Here is a 27,317-nt window from a genome sequence, read left to right as displayed (position 1 = left end):
GACAGATAGATCTTTATTGTTATTGTGTTAGGGAACAATGAAAACCATCTTAGCAGCTGTTCAACATTGGGCTGCAGAGCAATAAATAGGAAAACTGACTAGACTGACTGCAATAAGTACATAACCCTGATTCAACACACACGCACACACGCACACACACGCACACACAGTGTGGACGGAGAACAGAAGGAAAATAAAAGCATAAACATGCTGATGGTGATGATGATGGTGATGATGATGCCAGCCCTCTCACTCCGTGACACCGGGTGGCGGTAGTGAGCTCCTCCAGCGGCGGTCGCCGGCCCACTTGGACTCAAGCAGACGAAGAAGAGGAGGGAAGCGGAGAAGGTTGATGTGATATTTACGTCCGAGGGAGACCTCACTGGGACGGGACAGGTAGCGCAAACCTGCTTGTCGGCGGGTGTTTGCTGTCAAGGTAACTCTCGTGTGTGTTTGAAATCGCGCAACAGCCGTCGGGTCGACATGTGTTCTACCGCGACGCTCACGCGTTTGGCCGCGAGCGGAGCCCGGCGGAGGGGCTCGGTCGCCCCTGACAGCCGCGGAGCAGACTAGCTGCTGCTGCTGCTGCTGCTGCTGCTGCTGCTGCTGCTGCTGCTGCTGCACTGCAGCCACCGTTAGCTCCGCTGTCACCGCAGATGCACAATGACGTTGCCGGTGTTTGTGACTGACAGTGGCGGAGGCTGCGCGTCCAAGTCACGTACTTCGTCGTGTGTGTGTGTGTGTGTGTGTGTGTGTGTGTGTGTTGCCGCGGAGAGTTTAGCGCCACAAAGCGTTGACAGGCGCCTCAAAGTGAGCGGCCACATAGCAACGAGAGCAATGTGGTCCATCGTAAATAAATTGGACGATGCTGTCAGCTCACGCATTAGGCCTTTAACTTGTTAAAACATTTCCCACAATGCAGTGTAATAGTATGCCCCCCCCCCCAGCTTAAGACCATCAGGCTGCTGTCAGACACTAGGTCAATAACCTTTCATATCGCCTACATCAATAATCCTTCAAGCCATCCATTGTCTAAATACCGATGGTGGTTGTCAAGGCAACAGCAGCCCGAACGTCAACTTCCTCCAGCTCAGTCCTGGAGACGTCACAAGTCCCGTGAAGTCAGAGGAGGGTTCACGTGAAACTCTTCACTAGGCGAGGTCTTTTCCCATCAGGGCCCAGAGAGAGTCACCGGCTGGAACAGGGCCCCGGGGACACGCATCGTTTTGGGCTGGCTCCTCGCAAAGTGAAGGAGGATGGATTTCATATGGAGATACAGAGCTCACTCTTGTGCAGACTACTGCTATCCTGCAGAAAGAAATGCAGTCACGGCCTGACAATCTGTATCTACTCAGTGTCATTAGTTCACCATGACCCTGGGTGGTGTGCTGCTTTACTCGTTGCACATTATTCAAAAATCTTTTGTGTTTGGACGGTTAGTTGTATGAGATAAGTAAATGGTGACATTTCAAGATGTCACCATGGGCTCTTGGAGATGCTGATGGGCATTTTTCCACTATTCTAATATTCTAATGTTTTATTACTTAAATGATTAATAATGGTAAACATTTAAACTAGAACTCGCTCACTAGAGCGCATACCCCTGCCAAGGGCAAACAGTCCTACACATCTGTCCGGCTCTTATAAAGGAAAAAAAGAAGGAAAGGAAAGAGGAAATAGTCTGATAGTCTGCACTGTACAAGCTCAATACGTTATTTTTTGAGCAATGGAAGAAAATGTTGAAAAAAACAACAAAGATATCTGGCAAATTGATTAAAAAAAGTAATGGATTCCCCCATGACCCATGCCTGATCGCTCCACCAAGTGTGGTCCAAATCGGTTCAGCACTCCGGCCGGCAAATAAAGAGACAGACAGACAGACAGACAGACAGACAGACAGACAGACAGACAGGTGACAACACAACCTCCTTGGAGACTTATTTCCAGAGCAGTTGATGCAGGAAGTTAATTGAAATCTCAGTTAGAATTAAGACTTTTGGATTGAGATCCTTCCTCAATAGTGTCACTCATGTTTTTTCGTTCAGCATCGGGGTCTAATTAGGAGATTGTGTCACTGCAGCTGATCCCAACCAGCCGTCAGTGTTGTGACATAGTGTTGGAAAAAGAAGACGCGTTGACGTAGCTTTGTATGCATGCTCTGAATGTCAGTCACTGTTATTGTTTTTGTTTTTTAACTTTGAAAGCTATCAGTTTTATCATAAGCCTTTCGGGTCTTAACATGAGCCCACGTGTTTATTTTATGTTATTTTTATTTTGATAGTCTCTAACTAGTGAAAAGTCATATAAACTGTTGTTGGTGTGTGTGTGCTAGTGTGTATTGTGGTTCAATAGGTGTGGCAGGTGTCGTTTCAGGGTCTCGGATCAGGACACTAGATTTGTGCTCTGGTGAGAGTGCAGACAGAGGAGTGATGTGGAGTCCAGGTCTAGTGTTTAGACTGTTTATCTAGATGCACTTCAGCATGCCAATGCAAAGTCCATCACAGTTTCTGTATGTATGTGTCTGAGTCTGGCTTAATTCAAAAGATGGGATCCTGAGAGGATTCACGAACTGTTAGGTGCGATGAGATCCCAGATCACAGGAGCGTGTGAGCTTTTGATCCTTTGATCATTGCATCAATTCAATTGAAGATTATCAAGATTTGGAATGAACATTGACAGTTACTCACTAATTAACAAACACTTGGTATAGAAGAAGGACACAAACAACACAAATCTAGCAAGTAAAATGCACACAACTGTAGCTAGCAGAACAAAGTAACACGACGCAGAAATACTATTACTAGCAGTCAGCGTTAAATCCCATTTTTTTAAATAGACAGAAGACAACTCTCCAAATACACTTCATGCTAAAAAGAAACACGAACAGAGTGTACACAGAGACATGGCCTTACATGGTGTGTGCATATTTTAAATGGATCCACTGAAGGAGGAAGAGAGTCATACTCAAGAGGTGTCCTGAACCTCACATGAATTGTAGACGGTGATGGTTGTGCCTGATGTTGCTGGTGGTTGCTCCTCGCTCGTAGGTTGTCTAAAACGAAGAGCCTGTTACTATGTCAATGCTTGCTGTTATTTTTGGCCAGAGTGGAAACCGTATAGCCCCACAGGCCTCAGGCAAGGCGAGAGAGAGAGATGAGGCTCTGTGACTGTACAAAGTGCCATGCTCACATGTTTAGCAGGCCGTGAGCAGCATTCCCTCACTCGCACCAGTTCATGTTTTTCTGTATGTTTCAATAATGGCAAGAGTCTCAGCCATGAGCCGAAAAGGGTGGGGAATTCTATTCTACACACCGGCAGCCGATTTCGCTGGTTGGTTTTACTCACAACGTTGTGTGTTGCTTGACGGGAATGGCAACAGATTAACAATTTTATATATTGTAAAATTGGAAGGGTTAAATAATTTCATGGGAATGTATTGTCAACTGATATCTCCTTGAAATGACCCACTAAACTATTAATGTTGACCCCCAATATTGTGGCAGTCATTCTGTGACATTTTTAACCTTAATGAGGGGATTATATGGGCTTCAGACCTGTTTACAAACCTACACAATACATGATCAACTCAAATACAAGCTGGACAAACTTCCACGTCCCAAATGATCACGCAACAACAACGACAACAACAACAGGCTTCCTCTTTATTTGTTTGGAAAGCTGACAAAAATGCAGTCGGGCAGACTCGGGGTTCAGTGGAGCCTTGGTGCTCTTTGCAGGGGATTCTATGTCAGAGCATCAACATACTGACTGAGACGGAGAGTAGGAATGAATTTACAGGAGGGGGGGCAGATTATTATCAACCATGTGCCTAATCTCTCAAAGCAGGTTTCATTCTTTGACATGCACGAAGATAGACAGAACACGTGTCTTTATATTATATTGGAAGCGCCTGTGAGACAAAAGTCCTCTCATTGGTGCCGGTGGGTTAGAAGCAATCATAGGGTGAGCTGACCTATTTCAGCGATACCCTGTGGGACTGTGGCGAAGACGCTGTCTGTTGGAAAAGGGCCAACACGAGGGAGAAACCTGACACCTTCTCGGAGGTTATTGGCTATTGACTGTAAATCAACGGCCGTGATAAAAGTGTCATTTCAATGTGAGGTACAGATGTGTGGGCCCCATCTGCTAACCTAATCTAACCGTGTTCCCCTTCTCTTTTGTTCAGGTGCACATTATCGTATATATAATGCTCAGACATGGTGCCTTGTCAGACCCATGTGTTGCTCAAGTGGCAGGAGCACTTCAACAGCTCCTGGGCAGCCGAGGACAGCGGCCAGACGGCCAGGAGGCACAGAGCTGCGGCGCTCTACAGTAGGCTCCTCCACAACAAGGAAGTGGTGACTCTGGCCCAGCCCGTCCAGGAGCTCGTGGGTCCACGCCTGCCAGACTTCGAGTGCGAGTCCAGTGCCTCCGCGGAGAAGGAAGAGTACCTGTCATCACTACTTCACAGCCAGCGATGGCTGGCTCACCGCATGCTGACGCAGACCTCCTACACCTTGGGCCTCCACCACAGGCTGGTGGTCCTCCAGAGGATCTACTACGCACTCCACAGCAAATACCACGATAAATTCCGCGTGCAGCTGCCCTCCCAGTCCACTGACAGCGGGGCCGAATGTGGGCAGCTTGAGCTGGCCTCAGAGCCTCGCCTGCCGGGGGGAGCGTCCAAAGTCAAGTCGGGCACGGACGTCCTGATAGAGATGGGTGTGAGGACAGGTTTGAGTCTGCTCTTCTCACTACTGCAGCAGAACTGGCGATATGCAGCGTCCGTGCATCCCGAGTCGGTGCTCTGCAACGACGTGCTCGCCACGGCGTCCTCGGTGCTCGCCTCGCTGCCACCGCTCTCTCTGGCCAATGAGAATAAGATCCCGTCCGTGGGGCTGGACTGTCTGGCACAGGTGGCTGACTTCCTCAAGAAGACGTCAGTGAGCAGCGGGACCGGTGGGGCAGACCCCACTGGTCGGAGGCTAGCGCTGGAGCTACTCCTCGGCCTGGCCATGCAGCGAGGCTCTCTGAAGTTTCTGCTGGAGTGGGTGGAAGTAGCCTTGGCTGCTTCTATGTCCTCCTGCACCCCTACACTGTCTTCCTCCTCCTCACTGAGCTCGCAGCAGGCAGCTGGTGTCGGCTTTGATGCCATCCATCACACTCTCTTCCAAATGAGGCAATATTCGGTATGTCACATTGATTTTTGTTTTTGAATAATCTACCTTTTACTTTTCTTTTTACCGTTAATACGAAGGACATTGGTTTATCAAGCTACCCGTGTAATTTTAAATTCCTCTGTCTTGACATAAGGAGAAAGGAAATTGGATGGTTTTATTCATTTTTAGAAATTTATAATTTCTACACAAATCTATTCCCAGTGGCAGTAGTGGTTAGTTCTTCTCAACTTTCATTTTTCAACCTAACAGCCCATAGCCTGTTAGGATGGAAAATGGCTCCTCAGTCCATCTCTGCTGTAGACTGTTCTTTTTATTTGAATACTCTCATTTGAAGCTCGGGAGTCATGCGTTTATTGTGCAGATAAGGATTAAGCCTGAGTCAGTCATTCCTGTCCTCTTTAGAAATCCATATTGAGTCATCCTTTAGCTGGCTAATCAGCTTTGCAATATTCCTACACAAATTACAGTCAGGGTTTGGGTTTTGCCAAAAGCCGTATTGATACCGTGCATGATTTTCAGATGACAAACTGGAAGGTTTGCAGGCAAATCCCACATTTAAACTAAAAAACAGACCTGAGAGATCACACACCTTTAGGTGCAATTTAGTTTCTGTTTATGGTGAGAAGAAAATGGGGAAAGCAGCAGCTCTCTCCACTTACTAGTATCCCCACTATAGTAAGACAGTGTCATTGCAGCCTTGTCATTCTTGATTTCACTCTCTACCTGATCCTGCAGTCATATGTCACTTTTTTTTGGGAAAGAGCTGTATTATTTCTCTCTCTAAAACCCCTGGTTTAGAAAATGAGTACCTAGAAAATAATTGATTTAGCTTAAATCCAAACCAATATAGTGTGTACACACACTGAGCCATACAGTATTAAAAATACTATGTTGAAGGCTAAACATGATTTCTTTTTCAGGGTTTCCGTGGAGACTCTGTCAACACTCAGGTGCTGAAGAAGGATGCAGATGGACTTTGTCGGCTCTCCCAGGCAGCTCTCTGCCTCTTTGAGGAGGTAAGGTGATTGCAGTCACAAAGTGTAACATATATAGATGCTATTGAAACTTGCCACTGTTGCCGATTTAAAGAACCTCACCTTTTCTTCCCCTTTGGCAGATTTGTAACCTGGCATCCTACTGCCTCTGCTCCTGCAGCACTGATGCCGCCTCTCCTGGTTCAGAGAGCGATGCAGTCCTGGTGTACGTGTGGGGCAGCAACAGCAGCCATCAGCTGGCAGAGGGAACTCTGGAGAAGATCCTGCTGCCAAAACTGACGCAGGGCTTCAGTGATGCCCAAATGGTACGGCTGCCATAAGGACAGGACTAACACTTAACCTCCAGTATCACATTATTCCCGTTTTACAGGTTTACTTACATTTTTAAAAATACTTATTCATTACCATTATTAATATTAAATCATTACTGTTTAGAATATCCAATATCAAAATAATTGTTCAACTGACGAGTTAAATAACTATTTTGAACTCTTTTAACAGTTTTATACTTACTATAATATAAGTTCATTCTTTTTGTTCTTCCTTCATCATTTAAAAGTGCAATCTCGCTCATATATATTTTGTAACTACCAATGAAATGTTTAGGTCATACAAAGTTTATTTTTTATTATTTATTTATTTATTTTTTACTTGTAGCAAAAGCAAATGTACATCATTGACTTTTTGTGCCATTTCCATTCAGATCCATTTGAATTTCAGTCCTAGTTGCATTATACAGTGAATCACATTATGCCACATACACAGGAATCGCTGCAATTTGTTCTGTCTACCTCTAGAGATTTTTTAAATAAATGTTTCACTTCCACATTATATCTCATTACATCTCATCATTTATTGTTCTTGCACTACGCTTTTAGATTGAAGCGGGTCAGTACTGTACGTTCTCGGTGTCTGCCGATGGTTCAGTGAAAGCATGTGGAAAAGGCAGCTACGGCCGTCTGGGCCTGGGGGACTCGAATAATCAGTCCATGCCCAAGAAACTGGTGCTGGAGCCGCATAGGAACATGAAGAAAGTGTCATCCTCCAAGGGCTCTGATGGTCACACACTGGCCATCACTGTAGAGGGAGAGGTAAGAAGGTGAAATGACTGCCGGAGTTGAAGTGACCTCTGATTGCCATGGTTTGAATAGTTTTGACTGTTTTATTTATTTATTATTTCTCTTTCTGTTTCATAATACAAATTAGTAACATTTGACTATATATTATATATATATAGTTTAAAGTTAAAGCAGGAGTGTGTAACCAAACCACACAAGAGTAATAACTACACTTCCACACCTGAGGTATTTGTTAGTTGAAATGGCAGATATAATTTCACAATTACTGAATATGAAAGAATTAAAAAATATTTCTTCCAGGTGTTCAGCTGGGGTGACGGAGAGTATGGAAAACTGGGCCACGGAAACAGCGCTACACAGAAATACCCCAAAATCATACAAGGACCGCTGATAGGCAAAGTAAGCATGCAGGCATGGCACTCAACATTTATTCATATGTAGTTTTTGAAAAGGTGATTTCACATATTTATACATGACCATGTGTCTGCCAGGTTGTCGTTAGTGTGTCTGCTGGCTACAGACACAGTGCTGCTGTGACTAATGACGGAGAGCTTTATACATGGGGAGAAGGGGACTTCGGCAGACTTGGTACAATCTATATCTCTCAAAGTTGCTTGCGCTTATTTGGCTCAGCATTGTCAAAGTGAATTCAATCCTCTGGTATGTTAGCAACATGCTGTGCTCCGACCCCCCCCCCCTCCCGACCAGGTCACAGTGACAGCCAGAGTCGAAACATGCCGACGCTGGTGAAGGACATCAGTGGTGTAGGTCAGGTGGCCTGTGGCAGCTCGCACACCATTGCTGTGGCACAGGACGGACACACCGTCTGGTCCTTTGGAGGTGGAGACAATGGTATGTGCTCTTGTGCGAAAATAGATGGTGCCAGAAACTTATCATTTGTGGTCTATCATGACAGAAATGTCTTGAGCAGCTGTGAACCAATACTGTCACTCAGCTATGACTCATCCTTGCAGGAAAACTAGGTCATGGAGACACCAATCGTGTGTATCGTCCCAAGGTCATAGAGGCCCTGCATGGATTCATCATCAGGAAAGTGTGCGCTGGCAGCCAATCATCTCTGGCTCTTACCTCTGCGGGACAGGTGAGATGTGAGATGTGGCATTTTTGAGTCAGAGATGATTTTTCACTGTATCACATGCAGTTGTTTTAAATTGAATTCCAAAAGTGTCTACCTATAGCTTTTAACAAAATGCCTTTCTTACAGTATTTAAAACTGATCATCTGACAAAAAAGCATCCTATCCAACTCAAAATCTTTTAAAATGCTAACTCTGCTCATTTTAAATTTTCTTTGGTGGCTAGCTTTTATTTTGAAGGAACTTACTAATATTACCTTACCAGTTGTTGTTTGTCCTTCTAGTTCTTTTTAATCAGCACTTGATATGTCCAGTCCAAATTGTGTATTTGCATTTGATGTGAAATGTTTGTTTATTCATGTTACTCCCTCAGGTGTTTGCATGGGGCTGTGGGTCGTGTTTGGGGTGTGGCTCCTCTGAGACGACCTCTTTGAGGCCCAGGTTCATAGAGGATCTGGGTATCACCAAGATCATTGATATCTCCTGTGGGGACAGCCACTGTCTGGCTCTGTCCCATGGTAAGATACCTTTAACAGTTGGTGACTATGATCGATGAGATGATTATCAATATACAGCAGTAACCTTGCTTTCAGAAATGGCAAATTTTGCTTTTCGTCTTTCATCAGAGAATGAAGTGTATGCCTGGGGGAACAACACCATGGGCCAGTGCGGGCAAGGCCACACTTCTACACCTATTACCAAACCTAAGAAAGTACTCGGTCTGGAGGGGGTGTCCATCCAGCAAATCACTGCTGGCACTTCTCACAGCCTGGCTTGGACTGCAGTTCCAACCGACAGGTAAAACCTGAACTCAATATATGAGAGTGTATATATATATATATATATATATATATATATATGTATGTATCTATTCCCCTCAAATGTAAAAAATCTGAATGGAATCTCTGTGTTGCAATGCATCCACTGAGTGTTCACTGTTTTGCTGCCAAACTCTGAACTTTTCGAATATCCGCCAAAATTTGTGCAGGCACAGCTCTTTAAGTTTCTTTGTTTTTTTCCAGGCAGCTGGTGGCTTGGCACAGGCCCTTTTGTGTCGACTTGGAAGAGAGTACATTCGCCTACCTACGCAACTTCTTAGAAAGTTACTGTGACGGCATTGGGAATGACACGCCCCCTGCCCCATTCTTATCCAACAGGTATCAAATAACCTTACAATTCCAATCAGTTCCATAACATACTCAGTTACCTCAAGGTTGTATTTTGTATTTCTGTTTGAATCATTGTTCAGTGAAGTATCACACGCAAAAAAAAAAATGTTTTGGCCCATCCTAATGCTTTCTGTATGTGTTCGTCAGGGACCATCATCAGTTTCTCTTGCTATGCATGAAGCTGCTGTCCATCCACTTGTCTTTGGCCCATGCTGGGGGAACCGGTGCCATGGTTCTGGGGGCTCAGAGCAGACCTCTCAGGAACCTGCTCTTCAGGCTCATAGACACCAACATGCCAGACTCCATACAACAGGTAAACTAAAAGGTGGTTACTGAATACTTTTAATGATATACTTATGGTCACAGGAGAGGAGGAGGAAAAAACAATATAATAACTAGGCACTGTGTCAAAAAAAAGTGTGAATTGTGTTTTTGAAGCCTATTTTTCCTAATTTTGTTTTATTCATTGCTGGCAGTATATGCTAAGGTACCCTTCATCCCCATGTGTATCCGTCCTCAGGCTGTTTTGAACACGCTGTCCATCGGTGCGTCTCTGCTGCTGCCTCCACTGAGGGAAAGAACAGAACTGCTGCTCTCCCTCCTTCCTCAGGGCCCTCAGAGCTTGAACGTCCTCTCCAAAGGCCAGGTACGTTGAGGTCCTCTGTACCATTTTAAAAATACTTATGACAGAATGTGATCTATATGCACTTTGTCATGAATGTCTTTGTACAAGATGTTAGTATGAATGCTGGACGAAGGACACTTCTGCTGTGGCCGCTTGTCAATATCACAGTGACAACTTGCAGCGTTGCTAGGCGATATGTGAAGACTGCTTGAATGTTGTGAAAATGTGTTGTGCTGTGAAAAACAATTGTTTCTTCGCTGCAGAAATAATAATAAATTTCATATCTATAGCGCCTTTTCTAAACCATAGTTACAAAGTGCGTCACAAAATGAAGTGCAAAGATAGAAAAGACATCATTCACAGCAATGCAATACAAAAAGACTTTTAAACTCAGGCACTGACTCTGCTGATCTGATGTTGAGGGGTAGCAGCTAAACCATGATCCCCCCTTTGTTTTAAGCCTGGACCATGGGACTTTTGATATTTGATTTTCTGATCTAAGTAGTCTCGGAGCAGAGTAAGGGGCTAAAAGTTCTGAAATATGATCTGAAAATGTTTTCGGTAACCACAAACTTAAATGATCAAACACCAGACGTTTCTCTCTTCTTCTTTCGTCTGTATCTTTCAAAAGCGTCTTCAGCTAGACATGGTCCTCAGCAGCCTCCAAGACCAGAGCCATGTCGCTTCTCTACTAGGTTACAGTCATTTTGGGGAGGTGACAGCCCTTGGACCCCCTCTGACACCGGCTGTGTCTGTCGTCCGGCCGCCCTCTTCATCCAGCTCTGTTGAGGCCTACGACCCTCTTCACTTAGCAGAGGTTCTCCTCAGAACCCTGCTCCTCAGCATAGGGTTCTACACGGTATGGAACAGAGGGCCTGGGCTGTGTTTGTGTGCGACTTTGTGTCTTTAAGTGTGTTTATGTTGAGGTGTACATTTTGGTGCACATTGGTACCATTACATTCCTACTAATTCACCCAAATGCATTTTATTTTTGCGTGTGTTCACACAGGAGCGGGCATTTGGGGAGTTGGAGAAAAACAGCGACAAGAAGCTTTCTAGTGATAGCCAGGGACAGACTGATCCTCCCTGTCACTTCCACCAGCTGCTGTCTGGACTTCACAAACACCTGCTCGCCCATTGCTTCATCCATTCCAGCCACGAGGTACACTACAGCTAGTAGTAATTGACAGGACATGGGACCATCCTTTATTTTTAATAGTGCACAATAGTTAAATGCTGATAGATCTTGTATATTTGATCCTGATATTTTACCCAGAGCTCTGTGGTATTTTTTTAATTTTCACACTGACTCTGCTGCTCTGTAGGACGACAGCAGTGTATCGCTGCTTCGTGAGCATCTTTACCTGCTGCTTCCCTCTGCTGCCGAGACACTCAGGAGATCCTCCAAACTGTTGAAGGAGAGTTCCCTGGATAAACAAATCATCAAGAAGCTAAACAGTAAGAATAATGGCTGTCTACAAGTGTATGCCATCATAACTCTTTCCTTTCTTCTATTCACAAAACATGACAATAAAAAACATCAGGGAAGTTATTTTTGAAATTTAATCATCTGTGTAAGGGCCTTTTCAGACATTTATGCTGCAGGTGGGTCAGCCAACGCTGACGTTTCATCTCATCTGATAACATGCACATAAAACATATAGATAAAATACATTTTTAATTTGATCTTCTACGTTTCGTCTATATCAGTTGTCTGTCTGTGTTCCTCAGGTATCTTTGTTATTGAGTCTTATCCCTCTTTCTCGTCTCACCCTTTGAACCAGTGGTGTTGTACAACTCGGTGGCCGGCAGCCTGCTCTGCCAGGTAATGTACTCCTTGCTGCTGCTCCCCCTGAGCACAGTTCAACCCCTCCTCAGCCATTTGCTGACCTTGTTGGAGCAGCTCAATGATTTCAACAGGTTGCTGCCAGAGACAGACCTCCTGGAGGAACAGGAATTGGGGTCTCAGAAGACCTGTGTAGGTGAGTGGATTTCGAGATACCTGACAGATTAAAAAAAAATAGATGGCCCTTTTTGCACTGAAGATTCTTCTTGGGGAAAAAAACGTCTCTTCTCTACAGATAAGAGTGAAGGAAACACATGCCCTGGGCAGAAGCAACAGGAGGAGGAGAGCATGTGGGTTTGGCTGTTGGACCTGGAACGGTCTGTAGCGCTGGCGGTCGGCCGTTGCCTCGGTGGTATGCTGCAAGGCCCGCCACCCTCACTCCAGGAGAATACATCAGAGATCTGGCTATCAAATGTCCTCCTCAGGAACGGCCTCGAGATGGACTATGAACAGCTGGGTAGTAAAACACACTGCTTGCTCTTCGCGCATTCACATGTGCCAATGTTTTGGCAAATAGATACTGACTGAGTGACGTTTCATCCCAAAGTCAACACACTTTGTCCACATTCTGTTAAAACTAATAAAACACAGTGTTTGCTACATTGCATTATTAAAAAACAAAGTACAATTCAGAAAGTCAAAAGGATGGAGACTACTTATGAGTGAGGATGAATGTTTAAGTTTTTTTTTGTTGGATTAGGTTTTCGACAGTAAAGATATAGACATGGGGTTTGGAAGGGGATTACAAGCAACAAATTGACTTATCTTACTTTAAATGGTATATATCTTAGACTAGGACCCCCGAAGAGTAACTTAAATATATAATTTTGAAGTAAAAAACAGTAACATTTTCTTCAATCTTGTGTGTAGTTTTCACTTGTCCGCTTGTCCTGGTCACTGTGTGTCTGATGCGATGCTTTTTCCCCGTAGACTCCAGCATGGCGTGGCTGACTGAGGTGGTGCTCCTGGGAAGTAGCGATGCCAGGCTTGCAGAGCTGAGTCTTAATGAGGAAACCAGGTCTTTACTGGAACTGGCTCTGGGCTCCTCCAGGGGAGCTGCAAGTGCACTGTGGCAGAAGATGGAGGAGTATGCTCACAGCAAAGGTATTAACAATTTCTGCTTTTCTGTATAAATATTTATAATGTAAATATCCAGGTGATAGTGAACTAGCTGAACTGAACTGAAATTTTTTTAAAAATTGATGAATATCATCATACTCGCTGTGATCATTTTTTAGGTTATGTACTTTCCCTCGTTTGTGACTTTGCTGTACTTAAGCTGTGTTGTTTGCTGTGAGAGCAGAATGGGAGAGCGGAGGCTCCTCAAGTGACTGTTTGCTCCAGACAGTCTGTCGCTGCAGTCTGGCAGCTCTCCTGAAACACACAGGTCTGCAGAACGAGGCCTGTTGGCAGGACAGGTTAGTAACACAAATATTACGTTTCATGAAATGCATCGCTCATTTATTTTGACTAAAATTTTTACAGTACCTCCATGATAAGGGTCTATCTGTTTTGTCATTATTAAAAGGATGCAATGATGTGAATGAACTGTTATTATTGCAACACCTTGCTAATTATGCACTGCATTTATCCACTCTATCTAGAGACAGATATGAGCCCTGTGAGATGCTGCTAGATGTCTATGAAACCGTTTATAAAATCAGAAGCACTCTGTTGGCACATAAAAACTCTCTAAGGAAGTCACAGGTGCAGGCTGCTGCCAAACAGGTACCATTACTGAAATTTCTCCACTTTAATGTCACAATGAAACACATGTAGTGCACTTATTTTTACAAAGTTTACAATCACTCTTCATAGGGCATATTTTCTTTCACCATCCTTTTTTTCACTACGTGTAAAATGACTCAGACATCAGCTGAGGCACATCTAACATTTTCATTGCCTTTGTTTTTGCTTGCTTGAATTGCAGACTGCTCCCTCTCCCCAAAGTCCCGATGCAGACAGGCCAGAGCCAGGGTCCTCAGTGGAGCAAGTGGGAAAGGATCATGTGCAGCAGTCAGGAGGTCACTGCAGCCGGGAGGTGCAGGTGGCACCACCTCCCACAGCCAACCACAACCAGGAGGAGGTTGCGGAGGAGGATGCATTTGGAAATAGTCGTATGTACCTGTCAGGTTAGAAAGGCGTATCTCTATTTCCGCCCTCACCCCAGAAATGCTAAAAAAGTACTTCAAGTTTGTAGGCAGACCCAAACAGAACTATGTGTTTACCACATACACAGAAGTTGTCATCATCACAACACATTTGTTGTCTCAAGTGTCTTTTCCTGTTTCTGCAGAGGTCCTAGAATCATTCATGGCCACCCGGGAGGCCATGCAAGTACAGCAGAACGTAACTGTGTACGAGTCCTTTGGCACTTCCACCCTCCCCAGCAGCATGGAAAGCCCCGTCAGTCCGGACAGGGAGCCAGAGTCCAAGCAGCAGTGGCAGAAGCAGGGAGATTCTGAGGAAAGCTCGTCTTTCCCTGCCGCCTGCCATCTGGTGGTGTCCCGCTGTCTCTTCCTCCTGCTGGGTGTCAGGCCCGCTTGGGTGGAACCCAGCGAACAGGAGAACAGTCAGGCTATGAACACTGGAGCAAGGTAGAGTTTGTGTCAGGCAGTTTTTGGTTTGTTTTCTGTGAGCTGTTTCTCAACTAAGTGTCCGCACCATTCCACTTTTAGGAAATCAACAGAATCCTCCACAATGGCTGTTGATGGTCGAAAACAGGTAGGTCTTGTACAGTACCAACATTTGCAACTACACTTCCTTATCACTGCTAATATACTTTTCTTGTCTCATTTAGTCAGATCAATCCAAAAACTCCCTGGGATCCACCAAGAATAAGATGGGTAAGTGTACCAGGTTAATCCTATAATCAACAATTAATGTGCTATACTATTAATGTCATACACTACAGTCCTTCATAATTAAAATATCCCATTATAGAAATATATCTGTACCATTCTCTTGTGTCTATCTTCTAAATAAGGCTGCAGCCAGTGCCCCGTTAGGGAGTAAATATGTTTTCCATTCCAATGTTGAACCATTATCTTATAAATTAACTTATTACTAGTTCTGCATTATAACGTGCAGTCATCGTTTCAGACTGTAAGAAAAAAAAATGGATGAGTCTCTCATTGGAAATCTCCTACACTGACCAGAATGTGTGTACTTGTTTGTTTTTTTAGTGAGAGAAATCACAGCAAGTATTTTTTTTTTTTCATTGCAAAGTCAACACTGAATGATTAACACTGTAAGAGGTGTTGAAATATTACATCAGAAACAAACTCCTCTCTGTTCCAGCCTTGCCTCTCTGTTCTCTGGGCATCATGAAAGACGCCTGGGATCGCCTGCGGCAGTGCATCAGCCCGACCGCCACCATGTCCCACTATGGCAGCAGCACTTTGCCAATTCTTAACCAGGTGTTTCACTTTGCATGTGGAAGCCTGATCCACTCATCATCCCTCTCACCAACACTGCCGGGTGGACAGATGTGTAGTCAGGCAGATCCGAAAGCCATCACTTTTGCTATACTGAAGCAGCAACAGAGGGCTGAGGTAATTATTTATATTTATTTTTATACGATATTACAAGCAAAACTTAAAGAATGCTGCTGAAGAATCAGACCCTTCTTCAGCACCTCCAGCTAATTTTTACCTCATGGGTTTGAGTGTTTTACACATTGTTAATGAAATGAGGTGCTATAAGCCACATAGGCCCGTGTGTAGGTAAAAATGATTGGGAACACACATTAGTGTGCTTCGATTTTATTTAGACTCACTACTAACTATTCTTTGACATGGTCAGATGCGTCTGGAGGCCTTCTGTCAGATGTCATCCTTCCTCTCCAAGATGGAGGATAAGAGTGGTGGATTCACAGTTGCCCCTCAGTTTCCTGCGTTGCTGCAGTCCGTGCAGCTTCAGTTCCTCTCGGGATGCTTTGCTTTGGGAACACAAATCATTGGCTCTTACTCCGGAGCTAATTACGAGTCGCAGCATTACATGGTACATGAAGAAATCATGCTCTCACGTTTCTTGTGCAGATGTATATGATTCGTTAAGAAAGAAAATTGAATCCAGCCACATGAAGAGGCTTTCTTTTTCATGATGTTGATGATTCCATGTTGTTGTATAAATTACTCCCCCATACCTCTTATCTCAATCCAGTCTGGTACACACTCAGCTTGTATGGATACGCAGAGAGAGCTGCAATCTGCTGCCCACACCTTCTACCAGCAGGTGGTGCATGTCCTCAGACAGAGAGTCCTATTGGGAAGAGAACATACAGGTTTGTTCACTATTTTGTCTTGCATTTGTGTAACATGTTGATGATTTGATGATTTAAATGTCATTGCTACTCAATTTGCCTGTTGTGGAGATATTATCTCTGTCATACTCAGGATCCTGCCAGCACCTTCTTCTTGCCACGATGTTTGCACTGAATTTCTGTTACCAACCGGTGGACCTGGTGCTGGTCATCAAATGTGGCATCCTGGAAGTTCTGTCGGTGCTGACCAACAACAGCTGTGCTCTGATGAACCAGAGCTGGTTTGCAGCCTCCACATCTGGATCCATGCTACTGAGCAGGGCTGTCAGACTAGCTTGTACACGCCTGCTTCAGATACTGACTGTGGCCGCAAGGTGAGAATGGAAACAGCTGTAAAGGAGCATGCATTACTTTTTCCACTGCTTTTTCATTGAAAAATTAAGATACTCTTTAGTGGGAAGACGTGCATAACAAATTGCCCCCTGTTTTCAGCTCCTGTGAGGATTCACTGCCTGCTGATGTGTCCCATGCTCTGATGGAAGTGATGTGTGAGCAGCTCCACAATGTCCTGCAGACTTTCCACCAACAGCAGACGGCAGAGAGAGGAACAGCTGAGAGAGCAGATCTCGACTCCAACGGCAAGAGTGGATGTCTAGTTGGTGTGGCAAATTTAATTTATCCATTTCAAATGTGGCGTTTCTCGAAGGCGTGAGATAGTTCCTGTGATTTTGAGCACAGGTCTTCCTGCCGTTTTGTTTTAGGAGCAGAAAGCAGCGAGGTGGTTGAATCTCAGCTTGCAGATTTCCTGGTGTTTCTGAGGCGCGTACTGTCGCTAAGAGTGATGAAAAGACTCTCTACCTTTGTCAAATGGATTGATCCACTCATGGCCATTATTTCGCAGAAGTCCCCTTTAGGTAAGGCACTTTGAAATAACAATTTAATACAGTGTTGATATTGTTTACAGTGTAGGACAGTTAACATGTGTTTCATTTGATTACCATTGCACCACCACCTCCACCATCTTCCTCTTTTCAGGATCTCCTTGCTTCCAGAACCTTCGCACTAAGCTACTGGCCTTCCATGTTTTAGAAAGACTGTTACCTACTTGTTCTGAGCCAGTTCATATTCAACAGGTATGATGCAACGTGCAGTGTGTAAAAGTTACAGGTCGTTGCGAGTCAAGTTGAAGAAGACAATAATAAGTTCATGATTAAAATTACTGGCTTGCTTGTTAATTGGAAATTGTGCATAATGATTTCTCATTTTTCTTTTCGTAGACTGTTAGACAACTCTTTCAGCTCTTGTCTGTTTATATGTGGGAGGAACCACTAGCTGAGGGGAATCACGAGGAGACGACTGAAAAAGACACAAAGGTAATAAAGTGGTATTGCTTTAATACTGTATCTATTTAAGTTTCTATATTACTAGTAGTGGTACGTCTTAACAAGTTGCCTTATATATTTGAAAAAATAAAATACAAATTATAAGGTTTTAACTATCCCAACTGCACTGTAGCCTGCTTACATGTCAGAGAAAACGTTATACAAACCACTCAAATTAATTTGTTCTTATTTATTCATCGTAGTGTTTTTTCCCCCAGAAATTACTGAGAGCAATGTCTGCAACCTATTTATTTATACCATGCATTTCAACGTATACAATGTTTACAAGTAAGCCACCTATTACCTTATTAGCAATGTAATAAATGAAAGTGGTTGGTCTATATTATTGGTTGAAAATGTGTAGCCAAAAATCAAAAGCAGTCCTGTACTCTTTCAGGATTTTTTACATTTTGTGTGACATTTGTAACTTGACGTGCCTTATCTGAGGGAGTGAAGCACTTAATGTGCAAGGTGTCTTATGTAACGTTTCAGTGTCACTTGGTCTTTATATTTTGCTTTACATGTATCGACTCTATTGTACATTGCAAAGCGTAATGTATTAATTAATGCAGTTGATGATTGAAGTGTTTTCCACCACATTTTTTGCAGAAACTTGGCAGCTACGACGAATGTATTCCTATTGGAGATTTTTCCTTTGACCCACACAAGCTAGTGTGTTGTTCTTTGGAGAGTGGAAACATCCTCTCCCACGGTTCAGGGGGGAAAGGTTACGGCCTGGCAACCACTGCCATCACCTCTGGCTGTTTCATATGGAAGGTAAGGACTATCTGCTGCTCTCTGCTACTATCTGGTATATGCTTTCTTGTTTTTTGACTAGATGTTATCCCTCAAATGTGCTGAGAAAACACCTCCAATATCCTGATGTGTACCAAACGTTTCTCCCCAGTTCTACATTACCAAAGAGAACAGAGGCAACGAGGGCACTTGCATTGGCGTTTCACGCTGGCCAGTCAGAGATCACAACCACCATACCACCACGGACATGTGGCTGTATCGTGCGTACAGTGGCAACCTGTACCATGGAGGGGAACTAGTCCGCACACTTCCCTCTTTCTCCCAGGGTGACACCATCACCTGTATCCTCGACATGGAGGCTCACACCATTTCATTTGCTAAGAACGACAAGGTCTGATCAAATACTCACAGTTAACATTCAGGAGTTTTGCTCTAGTTGACTGTGTGTTTCTCTGCAATCGTGTGTTTGTGTTTTTCTGCCAGGAGCCAAAGTTGGCATTTGAAAGTGTGGTCGCCACTGAACTGTACCCCTGTGTGTTGTTCTACAGCAGTAATCCTGGAGAGAAGGTACTTGATATACTGTACATAGAGCACCTACTGCACTTGTGTTTTGGCCACAGTTAGAATAAAAATACCTGTGAGATTACCTAAAGAGTAGGACCCAGGAACTCCACACAATCACCTCAAGTTCAAGACAAAGAGACAAGGGTCATGCAGTTTTCAGCAGGCAGGGAGACTGCAGTCTTGCCCGTCACTTGAGCTCTGTTGCATTGAGAGAGTGCGCTGCATTTCACACACTCACATATTTTGTGGTGCAACAACGCTGTGCCTCTGTGTTTTTCCCAGGTGGCACTTCGTGACCTCCAGATTAGAGGCATGCCCAGTAATCTACTTCCTGGGGATCCTCTCTGCAGTCCTCGAAGGATGGTGCTGCTGGAGTCGAGTGTGCAGCTCCTCCGTCGGCTCCACCAGTGTGACCAGTGGGCCTCGCATATCAACCAGTACATCCATACCCACCTGGAGCTCATTGGTTTCCTGCTAAAAGACGATGAATTGGGGCGCTTCAATCAAGGTCAGACACCAGTTAGGATTTATTTAATTTAGTCTGTTTCTGAATGTTACTTGAAGCCAGATGATTGTGTTCGTGGCTGATTGTCGCGGTCTCACCTTCTCCTGCAGGCTACAGTCCCACACACTTTGAAAGAGAAGAGAGTGAAAGGGACAAAGGCTTGACTGCTGTCGACACAGGGGACTTGGTGGCACAACCCCTTCCCCTGTCTGAAGCCAAGCTTGCTGCTCTTTGCACTGAAGTGTGGCCGGTACTGGCCGTGATCGGAGGAGTGGACAGTGGTCTGCGGGCCGGAAGTCTGTGCCTCCACAAGCCTAGTGGACGCAGAGCTGTTCTGCTTGGTGTCTTGAAAGAAGGAAGCTCTCTGGCCAAGCTCCAGTGGGAGGAGGGGGACCTCTCTGTAAGGTATTACAAATATATATATTTATCTATTACACTTACTTATAATGAATGTCTCTGCATATGTTTCTTAAATGATTCCCATTAACTTCCATTAAACAATTATTATAATTTTTTCTTGTCTTGGTCTTCAGCATCTTTACTACTCTGTGAAATTATTTTCTGTTAGTGTTTACTTTCCATCCTCTGTGATTTGTCTAACATTTTACTTTATTCTCATCATTTACCCCTCTGATCTTACTTTCTTCTTGCCTCTTCTTCTTCATTCTTAAATCCATTAATCCGTCCTGGTGTCAATCCATGCTCTATCTGTGGGTTCTGCCCATCCTTCCCAATAACTAAGCTCCATGAATTCTTGGTCACCCAGCGACACGCCGATCATCTCACTGGAGCCCTGCGGCATATCCTGCTGCAATGTCAACCGACTCGGAGGCCTCAAACCGACGGTATTGTTAGATCTGATTTATTTGATGGGGCTGCTGGAGGAGCAGGGGTGGCTGGGAGCTTATCCAGCCCCCAAGAGGAAATACTCAGAGGAGAACACAGAAACACAGAGCAGTCTGGATGAAGACATATCAGAGGAAAGCAGATGGCTGACAGAAGACCAGAGGAAAAAGTTCAAGAATCAGAAGGTTGAGACAGAGCAATTTGTTTCACTGTCCTTAAACAAAGAGGCCGCAAGGATTGCAGAGCATCAGGAGTCAACCTTTCCACCCCTACCTCAACAAACACCTCAAACCTCTCAAATTGATGCCTTTGCGCTTGAACTGAGAGCAATTCGAGTCTCATATCTTCTCACAGGAGCTTTGAAATCCCTTAATGTCATTTTTAGCTGTGAGAAACTGGAAGACATGCTTCTCGTGCCCAAACATGACCCTTCCAACTCCTCAGTGAGTCCTCTTTCCAGCCTGAACCCTGACCAGGCTAAGGCCAGCTGCAAACAATGGGATGAGAGTGCAGAGCTGAGATCAGTGCTACAGTATGTGGTGCAGAGCATGGTGAAGTGGGCAGTCAGGCCCTGTCCCATCAAACAGAGCGTCTCTCTAACTGACCTTGAGAGGGCTCAGGTCATGATCTACAAAGGAGCCCTTCACAGACTGCAGGAGGACAAAGAACGTAAAGGTATCGACATTTATGCCTCAGACTTGGTAGTTATTTTGTTTGGCTACTGTACCGATTACATTCTCAATTAATCGTTAGGTCTACACAACAGGAAATTATAGAAAATTATAAAAAAGTTGACCTGGGGTGACCCCTTCATACGTCTTATTTTGTCTCTTTATTTAGGTCGAAGAAATTCAGTTTAAAATAAAGTTAAGACAAGTAAAAGCATGGAGGAGCTGTCAAATTAGCTGATAAATCTTTTGTCGATCAACTAATTGCAGCTGTAGTTAATATAAAAAAACACTATTGACACATCTTTAAATGGTATATGTTGAAATAAAATGACTTGCTAATAATTTACGTACTTAAATCTGCCCTTTGACCTGTGCCTTGTGCTCAAGGATTCGTGATTTTTGCACTGACAAACTTTCAAACAGCTCTGTCGTGTCATATTCAGGGTCCAAAAAAAAGGTATAATAATAACTAAAGGCTGTGATCCAACGTTCATCGCTACCTTTTCCTTACAGAATCAGGCCACCACTTGTCCTCTCAGCCCATCTCCAAGTCCTCCAGCTCTGTGTCCCTGTACAGCGCAGGTTCAGAAGGCACTGCCATCTTTGGCCAGTCAAACAGAGCCTCTGCGTCATCCTCTAACACTGACTTGGCGTCCTCACTGCCAGCGAACCTGCAGACAGACGGCCTTGATAATTTCAACCCTTTCCTCCCCATCAGCCTCCTTCAGTGAGTAAAGACTGAGTTCATTTAAAAAATGTATTTTAATTTGTTCTAACAGTTGAGTAGGTAGTTCTAAAAGCTTGGTACAGCACATTTTTTGGACATTTCTTTAATGGATCAGTAATTGTAGTTATGGTTGATTCTCAAGTTACCGATTGCTACAGACCTGTATCTTTTGGCAGCAGCAACAGCTTTTCTGAAGTCCAGGGAATGGGTGAGTTAGGATCTATATGAAAAAAACAAAGAAAAAAACGTGAGGATACTGCTTGCAATGTCTTCAGTCTAGGCTGCAGCTCTGCCTGCTTGTTTTTCTCCTAACCCAGCCAGCGGATCTGAGGATCAGTGTTATTCCTGCATTCGAGAGCCAAACAAACGGCTTCAGGGTTGTGTTTATAAGACAGAGATTTAAATCAGGAAGGAGACTTTTGATATAAGCTCTTTGCCAAAATACTCCCACAGCCCAAAGTACATATTGTTAAACCTTCACTGGGTTTACCAGGCTTGAGCAAAATGTTGAAATAAAAGGACACATGCTTGACTTATTGTGACTTAGGCATCTTAAATCAGGTTGAATAAATCTCACCTTATCCTTTACATACTTCGTGGTTCAAGAGTTTGTTCGGGACTTAAGTTAATACAGCACCACTTGCACACTTGTTATTACTGTATATACTGTATTTCCGCTCCCTCCAGGCACATGGTGCTAACTCGGTTCCCTACGCTTACCGGCCTGGTTAGCGCTCCCCCCGTTCTGCACCCTTGCTTCAGCCTGGCCAGCTCTGCTTCTTGTGATGCCTTCACAGAGCAGCAAACTAGCTTCATGGAACCAGGTCCCTGCAGCACACAGGCCAGAAGCAGCCTGGGTAAGAAACAAACGTAGAGACATTAATCGGGGAGGGAGAGGCGTGCTGTCGGAAGTCATTAAGTAGCAGTACATAGAAAGGAAAGAAATCTTCTCACTGAAATACATCTCCTTTTTTACAATTACTGATAAACAACACAAGAGAATAGTTTCGCTAATTGCCACAGAGTTGCAGGTCAGTTCAGTTTTTTGTAACAAATCTTTTCCCCATGCTGGCCCCATATTCAAACATGCTTTTAATGTAATTCAATAAATAATTTAGTTAAGCTAGACTCAGGAGGACAGTAAAACAATGATAACTCACTGGAAACTGTCTCTTGCATGAGCCTTTATGTGCAGCTACTTTGTCACAACTTACCTGTTGCTCAAAACAGCATGTGTTTTGCTCTGCTATTAGTCAGATATATTATTAACCTATCGATTGCATGCATGACACAGTTTGTGCACTTGTACATGCTTGAATGGCACCATTTTTCCCATCGTCAGTTATGTTGGTGTTATTTTCGAAACAATTCTTCGATAGCATTAAACTCATGTCTCAGGATACATTGGTATTAACAGGCCAGTCTATTGTTTGGTGTAAACATTAATTGAGGATATGAAAACTAAATTGAAAAGGTTGATTGAACAGAGGTTTTTCTTTGTCTCCAGACTAATAAAATAGCATAAACTGAGGGAAATAAAAAAAACAAAATATGAAAAATGATTTAGTTCTCATGTAAATACCACTGCAGTCTACATGTATTCAAATTAAAAATGTAGCCGTGGACTTGCTTTTGTTTTCTGTTTTTTGTGTACTTTTCCTTTTCTCCTCAACCACCAGAGCGGACACAAATGTTTGTCACCAGTCGGTTGCTAGAAATGGGATTCTCTATGAGACATATCTACTGGGCCATGGAGGCAGCAGGTACTGCTTTGTGGAGTCTGTCTGATACCATACAGTTTTTTGCTTCATGTGCTTTCTATTTGAAACATCTGTCCATCACTGTGTGCTACAGCCCTCGGGTAGTATTTGTAATGAGAAAAGTTTAGGTTACGCGAGGGAAAAAAAGATCAAGATCTAATTCATCAGATTTAGAATGGTGGACATTAACTATGACTTTTAATGCAAAAATAGCAAGTCACAGTTAGTTTTTCCGGCTTTTCTGCATTAAAACAATCTGTACCTGAGAAACTGTGCCCACTGGAGCAATGTCTTTTGTTCGGATGATCATCACATTTTCCATAACTTTTATCAAAAAAAGAAAAAATCATTCAACCATTTTTCCTGAGGTTTTTGAAATTTCAGCACATGGTAAAAGTGAACCAATTCAGAATTGTTTTGTTCACGAATGGCATAGATCTTATGTGTATAATGAGCCTGTACGCAAGTATGTGTGCAGTATGAATATTTTCACATTCAAACACAAGATCACTTTAATTCCCCCCACTCTTTCACTACATCACAAACTTCACATCCCCCCGCGCCACGCGCTGTTTTGTCGGGGCAGATATGCCAGCCTGACCTTCAATTTTACATAGCGTGATCATCTGGTGGTGATGTCCCACATGAAGTAGCACTGCAGCACTCCATGATCCATCCTTTCTTTTTAAACTCTGACAGTTCAACTTCCCTGTGGTCCCTCCCAGATGTAGCAGGTGACTTGGACTCTCAAACCATTGAGGTGTTGGCCAGCTGGATGCTCGAGCACCCCCTGACGGAGGAGCAGCAGGCAGCTGAGTCACCTAGACAGGAGGGTGCTCCTGAGACCCCATCCCCAGATGGGCCAGAGACAGTGCAATGCCCTGAGCGCCCCACAAGTCAACCCAGTGAAAGGTGAGAGATTTCAGGAACATGCAGACATTTTTCATTTGGTCCGGTATAATCTTATAAATAAACAATTTGCTCAATGACTGCATGTTATTTTTTGCAGCCTGTTGCCAGGGCTGGATTGGATAGAGAGGGAGAACTTCTTGGATGTCCACCTGACCAGGAACAGACCTCCTCCGGCACGGCGGCGTCGCTCAGGCTCTACTCAGAGGACGTCCTTTCGGAGGGCAGGTCAGAAGGACAGCTTTGATTCAGAAAGGAAATGTGCACTTCATAGCTCTGTTGTTTTACACACAGACACTAAACCTGAAGCTGCAGTGATTAGTTCACCTGTGATCACACGACTTTTCATGAATGTAACTTGATTGAACTCGATTCAGTGGCATGTTGATCAAAAATCAGAATCTGAAGTTCAAACTGATCACTGTTTGTAATATAAAGCCACAGCTAGCAGCGGGTTAGTTGAGTTTAGCATAGTGATCAACTTGTGTTGTGATAGTCCTGATTAAATTCACAGATCTACCGTACATTTTACTGAAGCAACCATCTTGAAACAATTGTTTCAGACTTGCCATCACCCAACCCACTCCCACAGCTGTACCAGCAACACACAGCGGTGGGCGAGTGGCCAGAGCAGATGGAGTTTCATCCTTACTCAGCCGAGGAGGAGTCAGAGTTGGGCTACATGGATGACCCATACCACGAGGAAACTTATGAGGACCTGCTGACCCCGTCATTCTTCAGTTTGGAGAGAGACACTCTCCAGATAGTGGAGGTGACACAAATCACATAATCTACGGCTAAGGCTACAAGACATGGACAAAAAATTTCAATTGCGCATGTCATGATTTGAGATGTAAAAAGACAAACAATGGTCAAACCCTCAGATTAACTTGTGACAAACATAATATCATGCCAATTAAAATGAAGGAATTACCAAAATTAAGTTTAGTAAACAATCTGAAGACAGCACTGGACCTCAGGGTTGCTTGTAGGCCTGATCTTTTGTACTAACATGTATGCCTTGGCCTTTATTTGTCTTAAACATTCATGCATACTGTTTGCTTCGCTTATACTAGAAATATTATCATCCATCTAATTGTATTACCCTCGTTTTAGGCCGGAGAGGAACACAGTCAGATGGTGAAGTGCGAGTTGTGCAACACCCTTACCCTGCAGTTTAACAATCACATAAAGCGCCGTCACCCAGGTTGTGGGCAGAGTGCGGCGCGAAAGGGCTACGACAGCACCGGGGCCTACGTGGATGTCTGGTTCAAAGGGGAATGTGGCTCCAACTTTCCGTTCTACCTCCTCTGCAGCTCCTGCAGGGAAAAGTATCTGACTGCAAACTTGAGCGACACAAGCTCTAAATATGAAAGGTAAAGCAGATGTTTTTCTTCTCATACTTTTATAAAAACGGATTGAGATTTCGATGAACATAAATGTAACTGTTACCAATATTTATCATTGTTTTTTTCCTACTTTTACCTTTAGGATTAAAGGTCTGACATCTGATTTGATTGGCCAATTGGACAGCACATCTGATGGTAGGGAAGGGTACTGTCAGTTCAAAATAGAAGAAGTCATTTGGTTCTGATTAAATGCATCTGTTTATAATGAACGTTACTCCTGTTCACTCAGATGACTGGGAAATGAGCCACAAAGATGAGTGTGACACAGACAAGCTGACTGGACTGGAGGACTTTGGGCTCTTGCTGAGACCTCTGGGGCTGACTGAAAAGAAACTGGTGCCAGACCCCATTGCCTTTGCTGAACCTGATCCACTTGGGGCCCGGGTTTATAGCTCTGCTGACCCGGCAAGAGCAGGAGCTCCCAAAGGTACTGAGTGTCTGTTATAGCAGCTAGTTGTTCTAAAAGTGTTTTAACAAAATATATATGACAGGAAAATATTAGTAATTGAAACAGATTTTTATTTTGCGAGCTTTATGATACTACGCCAAACCAACCACCCATGACTATGATAAAACGTTCTACACACCTGAATATTAAATCGCTGGTCATATCCGAACAGAACAGAACGGTTCACCGTCCTCTTGTTCCTGGTGCAATTGCAATGCGTCTTTCACTGCATCTTTCATGAAAGATTAAGCCCACTTGTCGTAACACACACCCACATTCCCTCTGCGCTTGTTGGCAGCATCCACAATCCATCCAGAGTCAAACTTACAGCAGCAGTGACTCGTATATTACTCGTTTATCATAGCTGGGCATGTGAGGCACACGTACTGTGAGGGTGCAAGTTAATCAAGCTGTATCAGGAATTTATCCTATAATTAATAGAATGTGGTCTGATATGATTTTTTTCACCAGGGAATGCCCTTATTGAGCAGAAGACCTCTCTGAGCCTTGGACAGCAGGCGGTTTCACTGAGGGACTCTCATGATAGACTGAAAGCTCTGAGGAGAGTCACCTCCACAGCCCAGATTCTGCTCGCTTACAGTATGGTGATGAGAGCCCTGTCTCAGACTGCCTCTAGGTACAGTATGTTAGAACAAAATATAGCCTGGATGATATATATATATGTGTGTGTGTGTGTGTGTATATATATATCTATATATATATAGATATATTATATCTATATATATATGTGTGTGTGTATACATATATATATTGTTTGTGTATGTGGTTTCAAGAGTCCTCTTGTCTCTCTCCCACTCCAGTGCATCAGTGTGCAGCCAGTCCAATGGATTAGAGTCCTTGGGTCTGGCAGATATTCGTATCCTGGTGCGTTTGATGACTCTGGCAGCAGGGGGCAGGGCTCACACCTGTGTGGACAGACATTCAGGTGTGAAGGGGCCGGTGGCGACAGAACGCAACAACTCCACCTGCCTCAGCTTCCTTACCTCAGCCATCGGGAGCGTGGTATCTCATAGCTCCACTGCGTACAGACAGCTAGTGGAGATATGCACTCAGGTCAGTTTTCTT

General features: G+C 43.9%; 1 protein-coding gene across 8 annotated transcripts in view; it reads left to right on the top strand.

Annotated features, from left to right (window-relative positions):
- The first annotated feature begins 62 nt into the window (after nt 1–62).
- The window catches only part of LOC118284916 (probable E3 ubiquitin-protein ligase HERC1), a 40,848-nt gene continuing 13,593 nt past the window's right edge, over nt 63–27,317 (top strand). For 2 of the 8 annotated variants that reach the window (XM_047329436.1, XM_047329435.1), the window contains exons 1-51: nt 63–436; nt 4,187–5,189; nt 6,101–6,196; nt 6,298–6,480; nt 7,054–7,266; nt 7,555–7,653; nt 7,746–7,842; nt 7,963–8,106; nt 8,229–8,356; nt 8,724–8,868; nt 8,977–9,148; nt 9,373–9,507; nt 9,667–9,832; nt 10,040–10,165; nt 10,776–11,003; nt 11,154–11,306; nt 11,470–11,602; nt 11,929–12,126; nt 12,226–12,447; nt 12,921–13,094; nt 13,294–13,408; nt 13,595–13,718; nt 13,921–14,122; nt 14,287–14,587; nt 14,669–14,714; nt 14,791–14,836; nt 15,291–15,544; nt 15,795–15,992; nt 16,155–16,275; nt 16,388–16,628; nt 16,747–16,913; nt 17,016–17,168; nt 17,290–17,387; nt 17,532–17,627; nt 18,246–18,413; nt 18,544–18,783; nt 18,876–18,959; nt 19,239–19,464; nt 19,572–19,866; nt 20,204–20,982; nt 21,492–21,705; nt 22,393–22,562; nt 23,385–23,468; nt 24,191–24,377; nt 24,475–24,602; nt 24,938–25,146; nt 25,491–25,750; nt 25,866–25,918; nt 26,013–26,210; nt 26,703–26,868; nt 27,053–27,305. In XM_047329436.1, the coding sequence (XP_047185392.1) occupies nt 4,218–5,189; nt 6,101–6,196; nt 6,298–6,480; nt 7,054–7,266; nt 7,555–7,653; nt 7,746–7,842; nt 7,963–8,106; nt 8,229–8,356; nt 8,724–8,868; nt 8,977–9,148; nt 9,373–9,507; nt 9,667–9,832; nt 10,040–10,165; nt 10,776–11,003; nt 11,154–11,306; nt 11,470–11,602; nt 11,929–12,126; nt 12,226–12,447; nt 12,921–13,094; nt 13,294–13,408; nt 13,595–13,718; nt 13,921–14,122; nt 14,287–14,587; nt 14,669–14,714; nt 14,791–14,836; nt 15,291–15,544; nt 15,795–15,992; nt 16,155–16,275; nt 16,388–16,628; nt 16,747–16,913; nt 17,016–17,168; nt 17,290–17,387; nt 17,532–17,627; nt 18,246–18,413; nt 18,544–18,783; nt 18,876–18,959; nt 19,239–19,464; nt 19,572–19,866; nt 20,204–20,982; nt 21,492–21,705; nt 22,393–22,562; nt 23,385–23,468; nt 24,191–24,377; nt 24,475–24,602; nt 24,938–25,146; nt 25,491–25,750; nt 25,866–25,918; nt 26,013–26,210; nt 26,703–26,868; nt 27,053–27,305 (9,660 nt within the window). In that variant the 5' untranslated portion in view covers nt 63–436; nt 4,187–4,217. Of the gene's footprint in view, nt 437–4,186; nt 5,190–6,100; nt 6,197–6,297; nt 6,481–7,053; nt 7,267–7,554; nt 7,654–7,745; nt 7,843–7,962; nt 8,107–8,228; nt 8,357–8,723; nt 8,869–8,976; nt 9,149–9,372; nt 9,508–9,666; nt 9,833–10,039; nt 10,166–10,775; nt 11,004–11,153; nt 11,307–11,469; nt 11,603–11,928; nt 12,127–12,225; nt 12,448–12,920; nt 13,095–13,293; nt 13,409–13,594; nt 13,719–13,920; nt 14,123–14,286; nt 14,588–14,668; nt 14,715–14,790; nt 14,837–15,290; nt 15,545–15,794; nt 15,993–16,154; nt 16,276–16,387; nt 16,629–16,746; nt 16,914–17,015; nt 17,169–17,289; nt 17,388–17,531; nt 17,628–18,245; nt 18,414–18,543; nt 18,784–18,875; nt 18,960–19,238; nt 19,465–19,571; nt 19,867–20,203; nt 20,983–21,491; nt 21,706–21,881; nt 21,914–22,392; nt 22,563–23,384; nt 23,469–24,190; nt 24,378–24,474; nt 24,603–24,937; nt 25,147–25,490; nt 25,751–25,865; nt 25,919–26,012; nt 26,211–26,702; nt 26,869–27,052; nt 27,306–27,317 lie in introns of those variants that run through there. The other 6 variants (XM_047329437.1, XM_047329438.1, XM_047329439.1 and 3 more) reach the window with 6 other exon arrangements.

This window comes from Scophthalmus maximus, chromosome 20 (genome assembly GCF_022379125.1).
Source record: "Scophthalmus maximus strain ysfricsl-2021 chromosome 20, ASM2237912v1, whole genome shotgun sequence".
Classification (NCBI taxonomy): Eukaryota; Metazoa; Chordata; class Actinopteri; order Pleuronectiformes; family Scophthalmidae; genus Scophthalmus; species Scophthalmus maximus.
The sequence above is the reverse complement of the archived record's forward strand: the minus strand, read 5'-3'. Positions and strand labels throughout refer to the sequence as shown.